Source organism: Heterodontus francisci, chromosome 41 (genome assembly GCF_036365525.1).
Source record: "Heterodontus francisci isolate sHetFra1 chromosome 41, sHetFra1.hap1, whole genome shotgun sequence".
NCBI lineage: Eukaryota > Metazoa > Chordata > Chondrichthyes > Heterodontiformes > Heterodontidae > Heterodontus > Heterodontus francisci.
This window is the reverse complement of record NC_090411.1, coordinates 34,049,280-34,072,303: the sequence shown is the minus strand read 5'-3', so window position 1 is coordinate 34,072,303 and position 23,024 is coordinate 34,049,280. Positions and strand designations below refer to the sequence as shown.

Below are 23,024 nucleotides of genomic sequence, written 5' to 3'. Positions count from 1 at the left end.
AGCCCTGCCAGTGAGTGTCGGCAGGCCATATCTCATCAACGCCTCCCAAAACACACGACCTCTACCGCTGAGAAGGACAAGGGCAGCAGACGCATGTAAACACCACCACTTGCAAGTACCCCTCCAAGTCATACACCATCCTGATTTGGAACTATATCGCTGTTCCTTCACCGTCGCTGGGTCAAACTCTTGGAACTCCCTCCCTAACAGCACCTACCCCACGTGGACTGCAGTGGTTCAACAGGAAGGCAGCTCATTATCACCTTCTTAAGGGACAACTAGTGATGGGCAATAAATTCCAGTCTTGCCAGTGGTGCCCATGTTCTGAGAATGAATATACAATAATTTTTGACATCGGACTGGGCATCACCCATATCAATGCCCACTGACTGCATGTGGTCTCAGTGCTCTTGCCTGAGTCAAAAGGTTGTGGGATCAAGTCCTACTCCAGAAACATGAGTGTAAAATCTAAGTTGACATTCCCAGTGTCGTTTTTCAAATGAAATGTTAAACTAAGGTCAGGTTGTCATAAAAGATCCCCTGGCACGAGTTCAAAGAAGAGCAAGGGAGTTTACCCCGGTGTCCTGGAAAATATTTATCCTTCAACCAATACCACAAAAAAAGATTATCTCGTCACTATCACATTGCTGTTTGTGGGATCTTGCTGTGCACACTTAGGGCTGCTGTATTACAACAGCGACAACACTTCAAAAGTACTTCATTGGCTGTAAAGTGCTTTGAGACGTCATGAAAGGTGCTATATAAATGCAAGTTCTTTCTTTTAATGCTCAGGGTCTTTACCTGTTGGTCAATGGAAACGGCATCTAACCCGTGGTACATAATGTTGACCCAGCCATCCTTCGAAGCCAGCACGAAGAGTGACATCAGAGCCTGCGGTAAGGAAACAAAGATACCGTTTACAAAATGGAAGGCTGATGGTTGCCATGGTGACAACTACCGTCTTATCATCATCAGAACACAGGAATGTTTGGAAAGGAATGTTTGATCCCCCTCTAGCTCATTCCTTATTGGTAGATCAACTTGGTCAAATTTACCTTTAATAAAGCAGCAGCCTCAACAGAGAAATAAGCCAGCAAATCAGTTTACCAAGAAGGCAAACACAATGGAGGATCAATCAGTTCGTGCAAAACCCACCATTATCATTCTTTGTGCAAAAGTTAGTGCTGCAACTGACTGCCTGATGTGGGATGATGCTGTCCTTTTAACTCCATATTTAGCAGACGCTGTCACTGTCAAGTTGTTGCAAATGTATTTCACTTCATTTACATCCATCCAGCATGATAACATTGCCCAACTCTTTGAAGATTTGATTATTTTGCTGCGTCCTGTCATTTCCTCCCATCCCAAAAACATGCTGGTTACCATGGTACCATTGGATCTAAACATTTGTTGTTTTTAAAAACATTTTCCTGCGATGAAACATGTCTCATTCCCCCCCACCCCCACTTTATTCTTTAGCTCTGCTCTTACTTACTGCCTTGGAGCATTTTCTGGCTGAGAGAGCAGGTGACCAGCTCCCCAGTCCTTTGACCGAGACACTGCTGGGTCAACGACAGCAAGAAACCAGAGAGGTTGAGACTAGTCCCTCACTCTATCACCTGCCACATCTCAGGTATCACCACTCAATAGATTGGAATCTGTCATTTTCCATTCTCTACATTTATTCGGGCTAAATTACCAGGATACAAACTAGGATAAATAGATAAAATAGTGAGGAGGAAAGCCTTAGAGTACAGGACGATATAGATGGGCTGGTAAGATGGGCGGAGCTGTGGCAGATGGAATTTAATCCTGAGAAGTGTGAGGTGATGCACTTTGGGAGGTCTAACAAAGCAATGGAATATACAATGGATGATCGGACCCTAGGAAGTACAGAGTGTCAGAGGGACCTTGGTGTACTTGTCAATAGATCACTGAAGGCAGCAGCACAGGTAGATAAGGTGGTTAGGAAGGCATATGGGATATTTGCCTTTATTAGCCAAGGCATAGAATATAAGATCAGGGAGGTTATGATGGAGCTGGATAAAACACTAGTTAGGCCACAGTTGGAGTACTGTGTACAGTTCTGGGCACCACATTATAGGAAGGATGTGATTGCACTGGAGAGGGTGCAGAGGAGATTCACCAGGATGTTGCCTGGGCTGGAGCATCTCAGCTATGAAGAGAGACTGGATAGGCTGGGGTTGTTTTCCTTGGAGTGGAGAAAGCTGATGGGGGACCTGATCGAGGTATACAAAATTATGAGGGGCATTGATAGGATCGATAGGAAGAAACTTCTTCCCTTAGCGGAGAGGTCAATAACTAAGGGGCATAGATTTAAGGTAAGGGGTAGGAGGTTTACAGGGGATTTGAGGAAGAATTTTTTCACCCAGAGGGTGAGTGGAATCTGGAACACACTGCCTGAAGGGGTGATAGAGGCAGGAACCCTCACAACATTTAAGAAGTATTTAGATGAGCAATTGAAACGCCATAGCATACAAGGCTACGGGCCAAGTGCGGGGAAATGGGATTAGTTAGGACGGATGCTTGATGGTTGGCGCAGGCGCGTTGGGCCAAAGGGCCTGTTTCTGTGCTGTAAAACACTATGACTCTATAAAAGTAAAATAATGCAGATGCTGGAAATCTGAAATAAAAACAGGAAATGCTGGAAATACTCAACGGTCAGGCAGCATCTGTGCAGAGAGAAGCAAAGTTAACGTTTCAGGCCTGTGATCTTTCATCAGAACTGGCAAAGGTTGGAAAAGGATTAGGTTTTAAGCAAGTGAAGGGGAGGGGGGGTGGGGGAGAGAACAAAGAGGAAGGTGTTTGTTAGGGCGCAGGGCCGGAGAAATTAAATAACAAAGCTGTCCTGGGACAAAGGCAAAATGCGTGTTAATGCTCGTGGTGAAAGACAAAGCATTAGTCCAGAGAGAGTGTTAATGGCAGAATAATGAGCAGCTCCGTCCACATGAAAAATGGGCACATGGTTAAAAAAAAAAAATTTTTTAATAGAAAAATATTAAAAAAGGCCAGTCATGCTCTGAAATTGTTGAACTCAAGGTTGAGTCTGCAAGGCTGTAGAGTGCCTAATCGAAAGATCAGGTGCTGCTCCTCGAGCTTGTGTTGATGTTTACTGGAACATTGCAATCTGATGAAAGGTCACAGACCTGAAACATTAACACTGTTTCTCTCTCCACAGATGCTGCCAGACCTGCTGAGTATTTCCAGCACTTGCTGTTTTTATTAATAGGCCTGTATTCCCTGGAATTTGATCAAGGTTTTCAAAATATTAAGGGGAGCAGATGGTGTAGATAGAGAGAAATTATTTTTCTGGTTGGGGACTCCAGACTAGGGGCCATAGTCTAGAAATTAGAGCCAGACCTTTCAGGAATTAAATGAGGAAACACTTCTACACACAAAAGATGGTAGAAGTTTGGAACTCTATCATACAAGTAGCAATTGATGTGACATCAATTGTTAATTTTAAATCTGAGATTGATAGATTTTTGTTAGCCAAAGGTATTAAGGGATATAGAGTTAGGTCGCAGATCAGCCATGATGTTATTGAACGGCAGAACAGGTTTGAGGGGACGAATGGCCTCCTCCTGTTCTTCTGCCCCTTCAATATACCATTCATTACAGACCAGTGATCAATATTTACTGATATCTCTTCTCTTTGGCCTCCTTGTCTCGAGAGACAATGGGTAAGCGCCTGGAGGTGGTCAGTGGTGTGTGGAGCAGCGCCTGGAGTGGCTATAAATGCCAATTCTAGAGTGACAGGTTCTTCCACAGGTGCTGCAGAAAAATTTGATTGTCGGGGCTGTTACACAGTTGGCTCTTCCCTTGCGCCTCTGTCTTTTTTCCTGCCAACTGCTAAGTCTCTTCGACTCGCCACACTTTAGCCCCGCCTTTATGGCTGTCCGCATTCATGTTACCCAATGATGAGGAGGTTGTTGGGAAAGTCAGCAGGTGAGAAATCTGTACCTGTCCCAGGTTGTCAAAGTTGTACTTGTGATGAATCCACCTGTAGTTGGCCAGCAAGCAGTCCGATCTGTTGGTGACATTGCGAGTGTCCTGACCCTGGCAGTAGTAGAACTTGCCTTTGAAAAGCTGAAAGAGTCAAAAGGGCAGCATTAACAGTGGTGTGGCTGTAAATCTTCCTTGGGAAGAACAGGGTCAAGTGAGGGAAGGGATTCCCAGGCTGATTAAATGTCTGACAGACCACATGGCCATCCTTACCCCAGCCAATGCTGCGGGGGTGGGGAGTGGGGGGAGGTTGGCTCCCAAAATCCATATAGTGAAGGTTGGACGGAGAGTTGCCCACACCCATCGGACATGGGTACCCCTCTGGATGTCAACCCAGAATTCCGAACCAGAGTTCTGGTCTCCACTAACTGCCACGGTCTGGAGTTGGATTCAAACCCAGACATTCCAACTCAGAGGTTGCAGTGCTCCATTAACTGCTGGCTTCATTAATGGGGTGAAATTGCTCAGAGCCTCCGAGAGTCATTCAAATGGCTATACGTCATCTTTTACCGTATCAAGTCAGGGAGACATTCTTTGATTTCTCCTCACCAAGCTCTGAACAGGTAAAAATGTCAATGTAGGATCAGTGAGGTAAAGTGCATTCACTCTCGAGAGAATGTTTAGGAGGATAGGTAAAAGCTCTGTTAAAGTAAATGCGACAAGTTTAGTGGGAGCTTGTTGTTTATAGCCACACAGTAATTGTTCTGTTCAGACACACCTAACAAACTTGATCATTGGCTGTAAAGCACTTTGGGATGCTCTGGGGTGGGGAAAGGCGCTATAGAAATGCAAGTTCTTCCTCTTCTTTTTCTTTAAACCTGGTGAATGTCCAGCAGCTTTTGTCTGTAGTTTCCCTATAATATGACAGGGTGTGGTGGAAGGGAAAGATTTTGTCCTGGAAACAGGTTGACTTTCCAACTTAATGTGTAAAGTTTCTGCTCAGTTGTGCTAGTTTTTCCACGCAATTCCCCCGAAATTGGCCAAATCAGTGCAAAATATTGTGGAATTTTACATGCAAATTACGTCTGGCGCAATTCAAGCTTCCACAATTTTTTGCGCTCACTTAAAAAACATTGGGCCAGAAGTGGCCCAATTCACAAAACTGACTGCGCTCTCAGATTGGATGAATAACCACGGCAAGGTTCCACTAACTGTGTTTCTTTGTGGGCTTTTGAAGAGCCTCTTAAAATTAAAGCTTTTTTTTAGCCCAAGGACACTACTAAGCAGAACTTAAAAGCTTTTGAATGTATATGTTTTAATTTAATAAAAAACTGTCTACTGTACATCAATGAAACTGATAAATGGCTCTGTATCATTTTTTAAATCATTGGGTTACTCACAGGTGGCGGACCAGACACTCTGATTAAAAATGTCTATTTTTGTGATTTTCAGTGTATTAATAAAATCACGCCTAGTTATCACTTTTAAATATCTCAGTAAATGTTTTTAAAAGTAAATGTAAAGAAAATTCTAAAACGCTGCTCGATTGTGCAGGTTTGCGGCAGATTTTGCGTCACCGATATGCAAATGAGTTTGAGCGGAAACTTGAGGGGACAAGTTCCTTTCAAAACTAATGCAGTTTTGGGTGTAATTTGCTCCTGGATTGCCAATTGCACCCAAAGCGGATCCTCCATTGTCTTTGACACTAATCCCTGTAACTAGGCCAACTTGTGGAGTCTGCTGCAAATGAAAACAACCTGCAGAAAACAAAGCTAAACGTCCTGGTGTTTCAGTCGTGCTTTCCCTTCCAGTTAAGGTGCCAAGTCTAATCACGCAAGATCCATTCTGGAGCACAGTTTTGTTTGGTTCAATCTGACCTTCCTCCAACTGCTAGATTCCTGTCAAAGCCTTGCTGACAAAACAGGCCAGGCTTGAGCTGCTTTGAAATCACAACTGAATTTAGGTGCTGTTTTTTCTTTCTCCATTTACACACCTCGAGGATAACTCTCAAGTTCTCTCTCTGACTGTCCCTCATTAGGGGCAGCAACTCTCCCAGGATCGCATTGGAGTCTCCGGGAATTAAAGATTAATCTCCTACTGCGAGAGACTCATTTTTAGTATTAGGGAGGGACTCCTGAAAACAGGAGCCTTTTCAATTAAACAGAAATGTGATCAGTGATCAATATGATTATCTCATATCAGATGGGTGCATGGACAAGTCTAAACCAATTGCAGAATCCTTTCCATTCAGTTTAATCAGCAGTCCATCAGCGACAACAGATAACAAATTCTGATGTGCTCTGGGGAGTTGGTAATTAAGACAATTACTTACTAAATTGTGAAGTTCTTGGAAAGGGCATCATGAATATGGTAAAAGGAGTGCAAGATAACATCTTCTGAGGCATTATTAATAAACAGAAACATCTTGAATTTAAACTGTGCAATTGGATAATTAGAGCTGGTTAAAGCTAAAGCTTGGATTTCTCTCACGCTCCGGGTGAGTCAGCTCAGGATTTGATTCCGATAAGTTAGTACCTCACCCAACTGGGCATTGTTCACAAGTGTGTATCTGGATCTGTATGGGCAGTGACTAATCACAAGCTATTCAAACATAGTAGGCATCACCATAGCAATCAACTCCCGTCATTACCTGAAAACCACATGGTGAATTGGTCACGTTTAATAACAAACTTCATTTGATGGGAGGCAATTGGTTTGTCTTTGATAAGCTGAATCCCATCTTATCCTTCCTCTTCCTTTGCCCTTTCTGGTGTCCATTCCATCCCTCCTTGGTGAATATTTCCACTGAATGTCCACCTGGTCCATGTTTATATTGACTTGCCCGCCTTAGGTGGGGAAGGAGGCTGATTGCATTCCAGACGGTGGCCATTTGGTTTGTTAGTATGGTCAACCTCATCTAACTCTATCAGAATAACCCTCATTTACCTTCTGCCTCATGCGCTTGGCTAGCTTCCCCTTAAATGTGTTTATAATATTCACCTCACCTACTCCCTGTGGTAGTGAGTTCCACATTCTCACCACTCTCTGAGTAAAGAGGTTTCTTCTGAATTCCCTGTTGGATTTCTTGTCGACTATTTAATATTGATAGCCTCTTTTTGTGCCACCAATCAATCAGGAGATCTTCCGCTTCATTAAGAACAGCCAACCTCAGTCTTTCACTTGCCGATCTATTGTTGGTTAGGATCATTCATTTTGTCTAGCTGTAGTGCAAGTGAGATGTGTGTGAGTTGTTGTACACTTTGGGTGTACAAGCACAGTTTTGTACTTCATCTGCAAATGGGCAGTTAACAATTGTGTAAACTTTCGCCTCAACTACCTGAAAGCCTCCCCTAAGCAATCTTTGTGGGACCTTGCATTGTGCAAATTTCATTCTCGGTATGTGAGCATCACCTGCAAAACTGACACTTATGGAACATTTGAGAAGGTGGTGGTGAGCCGCTTCTTGAACCGCTGCAATCTGTGTGGTGTTGGCACTCGCAACCGTTTGCCTGTGTGAAAACAGGCTGCCCTGTCCCCTGCGTTCCAATAGTGACTGCACTTCAGGAGTACTTTGTTGGATACAAAGTGGATTGGGACACCCTGAGGACATGGTTAGAAGATGATTATTTTAAGTATAGATTCTAGTTAGAGCTGCTGAATTCAGGTGGATGCTTTTAACACTAAACAAGACAGTCCATTAACAAATCTCCAGAGTGACTTCCCTCTCCATTGATATGTCATACTGCTATTTATATTGCTCATCCAAAATTACTTCGACTAAACTTTGAGAACGGAAGAAACTTTTATTGAAATTATAATCCAGTGACTGACATTCAACCCACTACATCTTTGGCAATATAGGTACATTTTTGGTACTACATTCAAAATGCAAATGAGATAGATTTCTTTTAGAAAGCAACAATTTGGGGCACAGTCTCTGAGTAATTTGAGACACAATGTGTGTTGAATGTGCTTGGGAGGAGCAGATGATGTCGGACTGAAAACAAAAAAGGCTGGAAATACTCAGCAGGTCAGGCAGCATCTGTGGAGAGAGAAACAGAGTTAACGTTTCAGGTTGATCAACCCTGATGAAAGGTCATCGACCTGGAACATTGGGCAGGATTTTCCCCGGGAACTTCGGAACCCCTGCGGTCAGGGTCAAATGGGGGGGTCAGATGCTGCAACAGTGTTTGGGAACAGTCACCTGGCTGTGATTTTCCCCGAATTGGCCAATTAATGACCAGAGGGCAGGCTTGCCATCCAGTTGAGGATAGCGAGCGGGCTGTCGATGCTGGAGAGCCAATAGGAGGCCCTCCAGCACTGAAGGAGCAGCAGGTTGCCTTTTCAGGTGAGTGAGGCAGAGGGTCCCCAAGATGGAGGTGTCCTCTCTCCAACATTTTTTAACTGCAAAATAAAAAAATGGCCTCAGCAGCTGGGCCACCGTTGTGGAGGGGAAGCTTCACCATAGGGCGGCCTGCGGCTGGAGCTGAAGCCAGGCAAGCGTGGAGGGCCTCTCAGCCTGCCTGGAGCACTGGACCCCACCCACCCCCACATCCGACACCGGTCTGCCACCGGGACGCCGCCGAGAGGTACCTCCAGGGATCTGCAGGTTGCCTGGAAAATTCCAGTCGGCCTCCGACAATAGGCCTTAACCACGTGAATTTGCTACCCACTGCTTGGAGGCAGGTGGTCCTGCTGCCCACCAGCCTCCCCTCCTCCCTTAATCCCACCTCCGGGAAAATGGCCCGGGGTCATGATGGAGCCGGGAAACACACGTGCCAGCCGACGACGCGAAATTCCGCACCCAGCCACCTCCATGCCCACCCCAATTGGGGCCCAGAAATTCGGCCTGAAACATTAACTCTGTTTCTCGCTCCACAGGTGCTGCCTGACCCGCTGAATATTACCAGCATTTTCTGTTTTTATCTCAAATTTCCAGCATCTGTGGTATTTTGCTTCTCTATAGCTGACTTTGGACCAATGGTTCCCAGGGCTCTTCACCACTGGGGCTTTCCCTCACCTTATGTTGTAGACTTATTGATAGAGATTGATCGCTGTGATTGGTCAATGAACCCATTATCATTGTCTCATGTGACTACCAGGACAATAGAAGGTGAACGAAATGGACTTTGGCTTTTTATCGTTCAACAATTGCTATGTTCTCCTAGTTGGTAATGTCAAGCAGCTCTCATCTTCCATCCTCAATGCATCATCACATTATTCTGTTCCACTCATCAACAACAAAAACAACTTGCATTTATGTAGCACCGTTACCATGGTAAAACATCACAAGATGTTCCACAGAAGTAATTATCAAACAAAATTTGACACCGAGCCACATACAGAGATATTGACCAATCTGCACCTTCTCCTTTGTTATCTCTTGTCCCACCCCGACCTCACTTGTTTATAATCTGTAACTTTTCTAATATTTGTCAGTTCCGAAGAAGGGTCACTGACCCGAAACGTTAACTCTGCTTCTCTTTCCACAGATGCTGCCAGACCTGCTGAGTGATTCCAGCATTTCTTGTTTTTGTTACAGAGATATTGAGACAGCTGAGCAAAGTTCAGTCAAAGAGGAAGATTTGAAGGAGTGTCTTAAAGGAAGAGAGAGAGGCGGAGAGGATTAGGGAGGGAATTCCAAAACTTCTGTTCACATAAATAGGAGGGAATAAAATAAAATTGGTAATAAGCTAAGAGGTAGATGCAAAATTAGGGATAAAAACTGCAAATGTCCTGTTCTGCTGCTGTATGTATATCTTGAAAACGGAACCAGAACCAAACTATATTCACTACAGAGTCTTTAAAACACAAAGGGGACCACTTTAGTTTTGGATGCCAATCAGGCAGGAGATGGGGAGGGTTCTGTTAACGCTGCATCAATGGGAGGTTAAATCAATCTTTTTGCTCATTAACACGGAATCAGCAAGGTGCCCAGAGCTTAAGGGGATTTCCTGTCAGCAATTCCCTGATTGGAATGGTGGGAAAGCCATGCTGTGGTACCTTAAAGGGTGGAAGCATCAGGAGTGAAAGGGAACATCAACTTTGGGCGATAGAGAAATCCTTTGCAGCATCTAACTGACAGAATAATCAAGCAGTGGGTCAACACTTGGTGTCATTTATAGACATAAACAGGGTGGTCATGAGGTGAAAATCACCCTGAAAATATCTGTCAGCGATCTGCAACACCACTGAAGACTTTCTCTGATCTTGTGTCTGGTTTGTTTGATGTGCTAAATGATAAATCCAGCTGTCAGCAGCTCTGCTCAACCTTAAAGTGATTGCAACTTCTGTGAATGCAGGCGTGAAGGTGTTACATTGGAAAGCGTGCCTGCATGCAGCAAGACTTGGACAGCATTCAGGCTTAGGCTGATAAGTGGCAAATAACATTCACGCCAAACAAGTGCCAGGCAATGACATTCTCAAACCAGAGAGAATCTAACCATCTCCCCTTGACATTCAAAGGCATTACCATCACTGAATCCCCCACTATCAACATCCTGGGGGCTTGCCATTGACCAAAACCTTAACTGGACCAGCTATATAAATACTGTGGATGCAAAAGCAGGTCAAAGTCTAGGAATCCTGTGACGAGTAACTCACCTCCTGACTCCCCAAAGCCTGTCCACAATCTACAAGACACAAGTCAGGAGTGTGATGGAATATTCTCCACATGCCTGGATGGGTGCAGCTCCAACAACACTCAAGAAGTTCGACACCATCCAGGACAAAGCAGCCTGCTTGATTGGCACCACATCCACTACCTTCAACATTCACTCCCTCCACCACCGATGCACTGTGGCAGCAGTGTGTACCATCTACAAGATGGTGGAAACTTGCCAAGCCTCCTTCAACAGCACCTCCCAAACCCACGACCTCTACCAACTAGAAGGACAAGGGCAGCAGACGCATGGGAACATCACCACCTGCAAGTTCCCCTCCAAGTCACACACTATCCTGACTTGGAACTATATCACTGTTCCTTCACTGTCGCTGGGTCAAAATCCTGGAACCTCCTTCCTAGCAGCACAGTGGGTGTACCTACCCCATGTGGACTGCAGTGGCTCAAGAAGGCAGCTCACCACCACTTTCTCAAGGGCAATTGGGGATGGGCAATAAATGCTGGCCTGGCCAGTGATGCTCACATCCCATAAACAAATAAAGAAAGGAATGTTGTCATCCCCATGCTACAACAGCGACTACACTTCAAAAGTAAGTCATTGGGTGTAAGGCACCTTTGGGATGTTCTGAGGTTGTGAAAGGCGCTATATAAATGCAAATCTTTCTTCTTTCTATACTGCACCTTTGATTAAATGTGTGTCAGTGGGGAAATGGGATTTTCCTGTGCGGAGGAATTGTTAGCCATTCTTCCCCTAATGGCAGCTGGTGAACAATTCATAATCTGATTTTACAACTTCACTGTAAATCGTGTTAATCTCGCGTTATTGTAAACGTGGAGATCAAAGTGAAATATGGGCTGTAAATAATGTAATCTATCAATCAGCAACAGCAGCAACATACGAATTATTTATTCCCCTCATTTTCAGTTTGTGGAACCCTCACTGTGTTTTCCTTAAAACAGAGACTGCATTTTAAAAACACAGCAACTCTTTGGCTGCCAAGTGCTCTGAGACACCCTGAGGATGTGATAAGGCACTGTGTAAGTGCTTTTCTTCCTTTAACATACAGTCATTTAATGCATGATGAGTTTAACTGGGCACCCACGCAAAATTCCTCTCTCCACTACCAATACAAAGATTTCATAGCTATTACAGAAACATGGCTTAAGGAGGGACAGGAATGGCAGCTCAACGTTCCTGGTTACAGGGTTTTCAGATGCGATAGGGAGGGGGATAAGAAAGGAGGTGGAGTGGCAATTTTGGTCAAGGAAACTATTACAGCTGCGAGGAGGGATGATATGTTGGAAGGTTCATCAAATGAGGCCATATGGATTGAGCTAAGGAACAAAAATGGGGCAATCACACTGCTGGGAATGTACTATAGACCCCCAAACAGTCAGAGGGAGATAGAAGAGCAGATATGTAGACAATCTCTGAGAAGTGCAAGAACAATAAGGCAGTAATAGTAGGGGATTTTAATTACTCCAATATTAACTGGGATAGTTTTAGTGTGAAAGGAATTGAGGGAGCAGAATTCTTGAGGTGCATTCAGGAGAACTATTTTGCCCAGTATGTAGCAAGTCCAACAAGAGAGGGTGCAGTTTTAGACTTAGTTTTAGGAAATGAAGATGGGCAGGTGGAAGGAGTGGCAGTGGGAGAGCATTTTGGTGGTAGTGATCATAATTCAGTCAGATTTAACATAATAATGGAAAAGCACAGAGATTGAACAGGAGTTAGAGTTCTCAATTGGGGCAAGGCTATTTTTACTAAACTGAGGAGTGATTTAGCGAAAATGGACTGGAAACAGCTACTTGAAGGTAAATCAGTGTCAGAACAGTGGGAGGCATTAAAAGGGGAGATTCAAGGGGTTCAGAGTAAACATGTTCCCAAAAAGAAAAAGGGTGAGATGTCCAAATCTGGAGCCCCAGGATGTCAAGGAGTTTACAGGGTAAGATAAGGCAGAAAAGGAAAGCTTATGTCCGACACCGAGAATTCAATACTACAGAAAGCCGAGAGGTATAGAAAGTGGAGGGGTGAAATCAAAAAGGAAATTAGGAAAGCAAAGAGAGGGCTTGAAAGAATATTGGCAAACAAGATCAAGGTGAACCTAAAGATGCTTTATCAATACATTAAGAGTAAGAAGATAACTAAGGAGAGAGTAGGGCCCATAAAAGACCAAAAAGGCAACTTATGTGTAGGGCTGGAAGATACTGGTATGGTTCTTTATGAATACTTTGTGTATGTCTTCACAAAAGAGGCGTATGATGCAGATATTGTAGTTAAGGAGGAGGAGTGTGAAGTATTGGATGTGATAAACAAAGGGAGAGGAAGTATTAATGGGATTAGCATCCTCGAAAGTTGATAGATCACCAGGACCAGATGAAATGTACGCTAGGCTGTTAAAAGAAGCAAGAGAAGAAATAGCAGAAGATCTGACCATCATTTTGCCGTCCTCTCTGGATATAGGTGTGGTGCTGGAGGATTGGAGAAAAAGGGAGAAAAGGATTGACCGAATAATTACAGGCCAGTCAGTCTAACCTTAGAAGTGGGCAAATGATTGGAATCTATTTTGAGAGACAGGATAAACTGTCACTTAGAAAGGTACAGGTTAATCAAGGATAGTCAGCATGGATTTGTTCAGGGAAGATCTTGTTTGACCAACTTGATCGAAGGTTTTGAAGAGGTAACAAGGAAGACATGTGAGGATAGTGCAGTTGATGTGGTCCACATGGATTTTAGCAAGACATTTGACAAGGTCCCATATGGCAGTTAAAATTAAATCAGATTATGGCATTGGTTAAAAAAATAAAATCCCAAAGAATCCAGGGAAATGCAGCAAGGTGGATACAAAATTGGCTCAGTGGCAGGAAACAAAGGGTAATCATTGACGGGTGTTTTAGCGACTGGAGGGCTGTTTTCAGTGGCGTTCTACCAGCTTCAGTACTGGATCCCCTGCTTTTTGTGGTATATATCAACGATTTGGACGTAAATGTAGGGGGCATGATCAAGAAGTCTGCAGACGACACAAAGTTGGGCATGTGGTAGATAGCGAGGAGGATAGCTATAGGCTGCAGGAAGATATTGATGGTCTGGTCAGATGGGCAGGAAAGTGGCAAATGGCATTCAACCTGGATAAGTGTGAGGTGTTGCATTTGGGGAGGTCAAACAAGTCAAACAAGGTGCCCATCCCAGGGCACCTTCCCCTGCAATCGCAGGAGGTGTAATACCTGCCCATTTACCTCCTCTCTCCTCACTATCCCAGGCCCCAAACACTCCTTTCAGGTGAAGCAGCGATTTACTTGTACTTCTTTCAATGTAGTATACTGTATTCGCTGCTCACAGTGTGGTCTCCTCTACATTGGGGAGACCAAGCGCTAGACTGGGTGACCGCTTTGCGGAACATCTCCGCTCAGTCCGCAAGCAGGACCCTGAGCTTCCGGTTGCTTGCCATTTCAACACTCCCCCCTGCTCTCATGCTCACATCTCTGTCCTGGGATTGCTGCAGTGTTCCAGTGAACATCAACGCAAGCTCGAGGAACAGCATCTCATCTACCGATTAGGCACACTACAGCCTGCCGGACTGAACATTGAGTTCAATAATTTCAGAGCATGACAGCCCCCCATTTTACTTTCATTTTTAGTTATTTTTTCTTCCTTTTTTTTTTACATTCTTTTTTACATTTTTTACAATCTTTTTTTGCATTTATTTCATTTCATCTTAGTTTGTTCAGTTTGCTTACCCACCGTTTTTTTCAGGTTTTTTTTCAGGTTTGCACTTGCTGCTGTTCAATATTCAGTATATTCACACCTAATCTGTACTAATGCTTTGTCTTTCAACACACCATTAACATATTGTTTGCCTTTGCTCCGTGACCTTTTGGTCAGCTATGTGGCCTGGTCCAATCTGCACCTTCTCCTTTGTTATCTCTTGCCCCACCCCCACCTCACTTGCTTATAATCTGTGACTTTTCTAATATTTGTCAGTTCCGTAGAAGGGTCACTGACCCGAAACGTTAACTCTGCTTCTCTTTCCACAGATGCTGCCAGACCTGCTGAGTGATTCCAGCATTTCTTGTTTTTGTGGCAAAGAAATACATAATTGATGGGAAAATACTGAGAAGTGTAGAGGAAGTGAGGGACCTTGGAATGAATGTCCACAGATCCCTGAAGGTAGCAGGACAAATCGATAAGTTGGTTAAGAAGGCATATTGGAATCCTTTCCTTTATTAGCCGATGTATAGAATGCAAGATCAGGGAGGTTATGCTGGAACTGTATAACTCATTGGTTAAGCCACAACTTGAGCATTGTGTACAATTCTGGTCACCTCATGACAGAAAGGATGTAATTGCACTAGAGAAGGTACAAAGGAGATTTATGAGGATGTTGCCAGGACTGGAAAAATGCAGCTATGAGCAAAGATATAGGCTGGGGTTGTTCTCCTTGGAACAGAGAAGGCTGAGGGGAGATCTGATTGAAATGTACAAAATTTTGAGGGGCCTGGATAGAGTGGAGGTGAAGGGTCTATTCACCTTAGCAGAGAGGTCAGTGACGAGGGGGCATAGATTTAAAGTGATTGGCAGAAAAATTAGAGGGGAGATGAGGAAAAACTTTTTCACCCAGAGGGTGGTGAGGGTCTGGAACTCACTGCCTGAAAGGGTAGTTGAGGCAGAAACCCTCAACTCATTCAAGGGGAGTCTGGATATGCACCTCAAGTGCCGTATTCTGCAGCGCTACGGACCAAATGCTGGAATGTGGGATTAGAATAGGTGATCATTTTTCAGCCAGCAGAGACACGATGGGCCGTGACCTCTTTCTGTGCCTTAAATGCCTTATGATTCTATCTTTGATCTGTTTTTTGTTTAAAGCACAGTGGGAACTTGATATTTTGGAAACCATTAGCTTATGGGATTTCTAACATCTCTTTTCTTTTTCTTTATTTCCCACACGGTCCTTGAATTCTGAGGAATTGGGATGGCCTGGGGACTGGTGCAAGTCATGGATTGGGATGATTAAACCACTGCCTATTTCCCTTTGGAGGGGGAGAGTGGGGGTTGCCTGTCTTTCACTCAACTCTTCTCCCCTGTGACTGAGATTGGCAACACTCCTTAGAATTTTACAAAACCTTACAGCACATAAAGAGGCCATTTGGCCCATCATGCTTGTGCTGACTCATGAAAGGGGCAATGGAGACACATCAAAGAATCTCATTATCGGGAACAAAGGAGAGATACACTCCTCCCGTTGAATACAATTTACAAGGAGAATGTTCTGTGCTCATTACAATTTCACAGGAGATTTGCATTGGCACCGAATGTATGTCAGAACGTTTCCAGAATGGATTAAGATTGCGTGTACCTCATGATAGCTCCACCAGAATTAATCACTCCCAGATATATCATAAGAGGTTCTCAAATCATGGAAATTCCAACACACAAGGAGGACATTCGGCCCATTGTCCTCGCTACTTGCTGGAACTCTCATATTTCTTTGCTCTATTGTGTAACCTTTAAATTCATCTTCAAGTGTTAATGACTTCCCTCTTAAATATGACTAACTCTGCTTCAGTAGTCTCTTGTGTTGATGAAGCCCACTTTCTAATAACTTGCATTCTTTAACACCTCCCTTCCTGCTTCGAGTTTCATCTTGAGTTTCTGCCTCTTGTTATCACTCCATAAACCGGTGGAAATTTTACATAGAATTACACAGAAACTACAGCACAGAAGCAGGCCATTCGGCCCAACTGATCCATGCTGGTGTTGATGCTGCACACGGGCCTCCTCCCAACATCTCATCCTCTCTGCAAATCTTTTTATTCCTTTCTCCCTTGTGTGTTTATCCAGCTTCTCCTTAAATGCATTGATGCCATCTTTTCTGTCACTATTTGCCCTTTCAGAATCAGGGAATCTTGCAGCACAGAGGAGGCCATTCTGCCCATCGTGCCTGTGCCAGCTCTTTGAAGGAACTATCCAATTAGTCCCACTCCCCGCTACTCTTTCTCCATAACCCAGAAACTTTTTCCCTTCAAGTATTTATCCAACTCCCTTTTGAAAGTTATGATTGAATCTGCTTTCAGGCAGTACATTCCTGATCGGAACAACTTGTAAAAAGTGCTTTCCTCGTGTCGCCACTGCTCCTTTTGCCAATTACTCTAGTCACCGATGCTCCTGCCACTGGAAACAGTTTCTCCTTATTTCCAGGCTTGGGCTGATAAGTGGCAAGTGACATGTGTGCCACACAAGTGCCAGGCAATGTCCATCTCCAACAAGAGAGAATCTAACCATCTCCCCTTGACATTCAACGGCATTACCATTGCTGAATCCCCGACTATCAACATCCTAGGGGCTACCATTGACCAGAAACTGAACTGGAGTAGCCATATAAATACCATGGCTACAAGAGCAGGTCAGAGGCTAGGAATCCTGAGGCGAGTAACTCATCTACTGACTCCCCAAAGCCTGTCCACCGTCTACAAGGCACAAGTCAGGAGTGTGATGGAATACTCTCCACTTGCCTGGATGGGTGCAGCTCCAACGACACTCAAGAAGCTCGACACCATCCAGGACAAAGCAGCCCGCTTGATTGGCACCCCATCTACAAATATTCACTCCCTGCACCACCAACGCACAGTGGCAGCAGTGTGTACCATCTACAAGATGCACTGCAGCAATGCACCAAGGCTCCTTAGACAGCACCTTCCAAACCCGTGACCTCTACCAACTAGAAGGACAAGGGCAGCAAATGCATGAGAACACCGCCATCTGCAAGTTCCCCTCCAAGCCACACACCATCCTGACTTGGAACTATATCGCCGTTCCTTCACTGTCGCTGGGTCGAAATCCTGGAACTCCCTTCCCAACAGCACTGTGGGTGTACCTACCCCAAATGGACTGCAGCGGTTCAAGAAGGCAGCTCACCACCACCTTTTCAAGGGCAATTAGGGATGGGCAATAAATGTTGGCCTGGCCAGCAACACCCAAATCCCATGAATGAATAAAAAAAAAACTCGATTAAATTTTTTTTTAGAATTTTGGACAATAATATCAGATCCTCTTTACCCCTCTGCCACATTCGGAATGCATTTGAAATCTGATTCCGTTACTCCTTATTTGGCTGGATGTTACTATTCAGTGCTCTGACTAGCTCTACCTCTCTCCTAGCTTCAGCCTGACAGCAGGCAGTCTGCTTTAAGCCTAAATTCAGCAGATCCTGGACACAGAGCTGTCTGTCAAAGAGATGTACAGGAATCCCGATCCTGCCTTTCTCGATGGCCAGCTGCACAACTTCCCCTTGGTTACGACTGTCAATCAAATCTATTATTTTAAAAAAGATCCCCAGGATGTCAAGCACACGGATTGAATTGGGTCACTTGATGCCTTCTGGTTCAACCCATTGATCATTGCCAGTATATTTGATCAATATGTGATTGTAGGAAATGATCACTCGCTCACGAGCTATCAGGTGCACTGCTTCAGAAGAATAGAGCTAAGGATTGGCATTTAACAATCATTTGCATATTTAACAACCCTTTGTGCCACAGGAATGCACTGCATATGCATATTAATGCCTTCGCCATATCAACCAGTAATGTATATTCTCTGCAGTTTGACAAAGCTGCCAGAAGCATTTACTTTTACTCCAGGATGCAACATGACCCCAAGAGAAAAGAATGAAGTGATAAACGGTACAGAAAAAAAAATCCTTGTTCGTTTGTCACAGGCACCTTATCAAATTCTTTCTGAGAGTCCTAATATACCACTGCATTCCCTTTGTCTACAGGCTTACTGATTTCCTTGGAGAATTCAACTAAATTTGTCAAGCATAAATTGCCCTTTACAAATCCATGCTGACTACCCTTGATTAGACTATACCTTTCGAAGCGTTGACTTATAATATCTCTTGTTATTCTCTCCAGCAATTCTTCGACTGACAATGTGAGACTAGCTGATCTATAGGTACCTGGCTTATTCTCTCTCCCTTTTCAACAAGGCTGTAATATTCGGCACTCTTCAGTCCAACAGTACAAATAATTTTGGAAAATCTTTGGTACTTTCATTACTAACTTCCTTCAACATTCTGGAGAGGTAACACTCTCACCTCTCTGCTGGAAGGACATCGGTTCAAGTCTCCACTCCAAGACTTGAGCCGAGAATCCAGGCTGACACATCCAGTGCAGTACTGAGGGACTGCTGCACTGTCAGATGTGCTGTCTTTCAGATAAGACAATAAACTGAGGCCCTCATCTGAGTGAAGGTAAAAGATTCCATGGCCACAATTTCAAAGAAGTGCAAGGGAGATCTCCCAGATGTCTAGATCAACATTTGTCCCTTGACCCTAAAGGCCTGCTACCCGACCCGAACCCAACGGGACCCGACGACGTGTCGGGTTCTGCTCGGGTCGGGTCGCTCCTCCGGGTCCGGCTTTCGGGCTCGGGTCGGGCTGGATCTGGGTGAGTATTGCATTTTGCTTTGCTGGACAGTGTCAAAAGTTGAAAAGCCTTCCTGAGCTGGGAGTCCGGGACGTCAAGGAGGGAAACTCTGAGTCTGCGCAGTGAGCGAGTGAGTGTCTCCATGACGTCATCGCGCTCACGCTGCAGCTTCCTGCAGATTCGGAATGGGAGGTAGGTAAAGTGAACATTCCGGTGGTCAGGTCAGGCTCGGGTCGGGCGTGGGAAAAAAATGGAGGGATTCAGGACGGGCCGGGCTGGGCTCGGGTCTGGTGTGGTTCTGTCGGGTTCGGGTCCGTTTTTTTCTCCCTTGACCTGAGGTGGCCTTTACTTGACCCACATCACTAAAACAGAATATCTGGTTGTTATCACATTGCTATTTGTGGGATCTGTGCAAAGTTGCTACTGTGTTTCTTACATTGCAACAGTGACTTCACTTCAAAAGTACCTCATTGGCTGTGGAGCGATTTGGGTCAACCAGAGATTGTGAAAGGAGCTATATAAATGCAAATTGAGGGGAGATGATGTCACTGGACTAGTAATCCATAGGCACAGGCTTATGCCCTGGGGACATGGGTTCAAGTTCCACCATTGCAGTGGGAGAATTTAAATTCAACTAATTGATAAAAAAATATGGAACTGAAAGCTAGTCTCAATATTGGTATCATGAAACTATCATCGATTGTGGTAAAAAGAAAACATCTGGTTTACTAATGTCCTTTAGGGAAGGAAATCTGCCATCCTTACCTGGTCTGGCCTACATGTGACTCCAGACCCACAGCAATGTGGTTGACTCTTAACTGAAATGGGATAGCAAGCCACTCAGTTGTGAAGGGCAACTCGGGATGGGCAAGAAATGCTGACCTTTCCAGTGACGCCCACATCGTATGAACGATTAAAAAAATCTTTCTTTCCTTTCTGTTAAAGGTTTAAGGTTTTGAGTTGACAATGGTGGCCATTCACAGTCCTTCCATGAGAAAGAGAAGGCAGCTTTGAAGCAGTTCCTTTTTCAAAGTATGACCAGAGTTTATCAAAGAACATGAGGCCATAGGTCAGCACTACTTGGTGATATTATTGATAGACATCTAAATATGATGAACACATATTACAAGGTATCAAATGGTAGGTTTTAAGGAGCATCTTAATGGAGGAAAGAGAGGTGGAGAAGTTTATGGAGGGAATTCGAGAGCTTAGGCTTTTGGCAACTAAACACACGACTGCCAATGGTGGAGCAATGAAATCAGGGTAGCTCAAGGGGCCAGAATTAGAGGAGCGCAGGTATCTCCGAGGGTTGTGGGGCTGGAGGAGCTTACAGAGATAGGGAGGGGCGAGGCCATGGTGGGATTTGAAAACAAAGATGAGAATTTTAAAATCGAGAGATTGCTTAACTGTGAGCTGGTGTAGGTCAGCGAGCACAGGGGTGATAGAGCGAGATAGAATACAAACAGCAGAGTTATGGACAACCTCAAGTTGATGGAGGTAGAGGATGGGAGGCTGACCAGGAATGCGTTGGAATAGTCAAGTCTAGAGATAACAAAGGCAAGGATGAGAGTTTCAGCAGCGGATGAGCTGAGGCAGGGATGCAGTCAGATGACATTATGGAGTTGGAAACAGGCGATCTTAGTGATTGTGCAGATATGTGATCAGAAGCTCATCTCAGGATGAAATATGATTATGAAGGTTATGAACAGTCTGGTTCAGCCTTTGGCAGTTGCCAGAGAGGGGTTTGGAGTCGGTGGCTAGGGAACGGAGTTTGTCACGGGGACGGAATACAATGGCGTCTATCTTCCCAATAGTTAATCAGAGGAAATTTCTGCTCTTTGACCAAGTATTGGCCATCTGTCTTAATATCTCCTCGTGTGCCTTGGTGTCAAATTTTGCTTTATAATGCTCTTGTGAAGCACCTTGAGACATTTTATTATGTTAAAGGTGCTATATAAATACAAGTTGTTTTTGCTGTGTTTTTTTGTTCCATTGCAATGTAGGATCTTCATTCCCAAAACTGCAAGGCACTAGAGTTGCATTCACTTCCTTATATGGGATCTAATGCAATGCTGGGTTTGGGAGAATGTACATTTGATTTTGCAGTTTTTTTCTATGAAATCAAGGCCGAGAAACATCTGGAGCAAATCATACAGGAGGCAGATGTCTACCAGCTGCACAGGAAGGTATTTTGGCCAAGACACATGTGTAATGTCTAAAAGGATGATAATTCTAGACAATGGAACAGGCTATCGATGAGGATTAGGCTCACATTGTGCATATTCAGCAATCTGTTCTTTTACCAAAGAGTCATAATGTGGCATATGAATTTCAGTGCCAGTGTGATGCCAGGTACATAGTCTGTACATCCCAATGACTGGCAGTGCGGATCACATCAAACAGCACATCCATTCGGGCTGTTTGCAATAAGCAGAGTACTGACTGTACTCCACCAGCCCACACTTACAAAACTCAGAATACAATGTCTAATGTTAGATGTGATTCTGCGATTGGACAGCACTTACTGAACAAACCTGAGTGTACTAAGAATTAAACTAACAACCAATTTAAGATTATCAGTTGGGCTTACAACTTATGCTTGCTAGAAGCTACATATATTCATATGTAGGGACCTGTCCTCTTCAGGCAAAAGGAACATGTCTGGGCATTGTGCCTTTTTTGAATTAAACAAAAGCGTGGGGGACAATAGTTCCCTGGTACATTCTCCATGGCAACGCCGCGACCAATCAGAGTCAATTTGTCAACCAATCAGCACCCTTTTCTCATGCAGTATAAATTGTTGCTCCCTTTGAAATTTGGCATTCCTGCGTCTGTCCTGATGAGTGCAAGACGAAAAGCTTCGACTGCATGTCTCTTGTTTCAGCAATACTCAGGCCCAACACTGTTAAACTCAATGTCATGAAGCTAACAGGCTAAAATTCAAAGACGTAATGGAATTTCAAAAGTCACACATGTGACCGTAGGCGGGCAATGAACCAACTACAGAAAGCTGTTGTTATTTCAGGAGAACGGGAGACTGCAATCGAACCCAGCTGAATGCCCCAAGCATGCAAGTCTGTAGTCAATGACTTAATTACTGCTCCTATTGGAACAGGTCTGAGAGACATTAACTGTCTATTAATGCTATGTCAAACTGAATTTGTATGGACTTTGATTAATAAAATATGTTGCACTGAACATCTCATGAGTACATTAGAACCTAAACCCAATAGCTTCATAGGCAGGTGTGATATGAAGGCCTTTCCTTCACTGTAGAAGGAGTTGATCATTCTCCACTGTGTACGAGAGATTTGCAAATGCTACTGTGCTCCTTGTGAGCTCAGGTATCCTTGATATGTGCGGTAATACTTTAAGGTAAATCCACCGTCAAAAACGAGAGAAGATCTGCCGCCATAGATTAGGAACTCAGTATTTTTCGCATTCTACAAAAGATTCAATAGAGGGAACTAAATCATCACATCTCAGTTGAAATATTTGGGATTTTGTGACAATTTAATCAATGTTTTTATAAACTCCATGCAACAAAACCATTTGTATCTCATCCGAGTGGTTCATCCTGCACAGTTTTACAACAATCAAATCTTTCATCGAAGTACCTTTCCCACACTACCTCATTGCTGACCTTATCCATTCAGGTAGAAATTCCAATAAACTGAAAGGACATAACGTTGGCCATAAATCTGGGCCGATAGGTCAATGCAGAGATTATGTTATTCTGTTATAAGTGTAAAAAAAATAGCTGGGGCTTTAAATATAATTAGCAGTTTTTCCCAACTCATTGATCTTAAACTAAAAATCTATACAAGTGTGAATCAATTTCCATTTACAAGCCTAACGACATAGATATTGAATACGTATGTTATCACATCAAGGAGAGAAATGCCAATACTCTTTGCAGCCATTGTTAGCGTCAAACCCTTCAAGGTCAAGTACAAGAAAAGACAATCAGACAAAGAACTCTCTAAAGTTCCACTGCTCCATTTATATCAAT

At 44.0% G+C, this 23,024-nt stretch overlaps 1 protein-coding gene across 1 annotated transcript in view; it reads right to left on the bottom strand.

Moving 5' to 3' along the window:
• Window positions 1-23,024, bottom strand: part of cacna1ia (calcium voltage-gated channel subunit alpha1 Ia) — a 235,991-nt gene that overhangs the window by 81,819 nt on the left and 131,148 nt on the right. The window contains exons 21-22 of the mRNA XM_068020062.1: window positions 3,985-4,110; window positions 802-891 (exon numbers count right to left, since the gene is read on the bottom strand). Of these exons, the coding sequence (XP_067876163.1) occupies window positions 802-891; window positions 3,985-4,110 (216 nt within the window). The remainder of the gene's footprint in view (window positions 1-801; window positions 892-3,984; window positions 4,111-23,024) is intronic.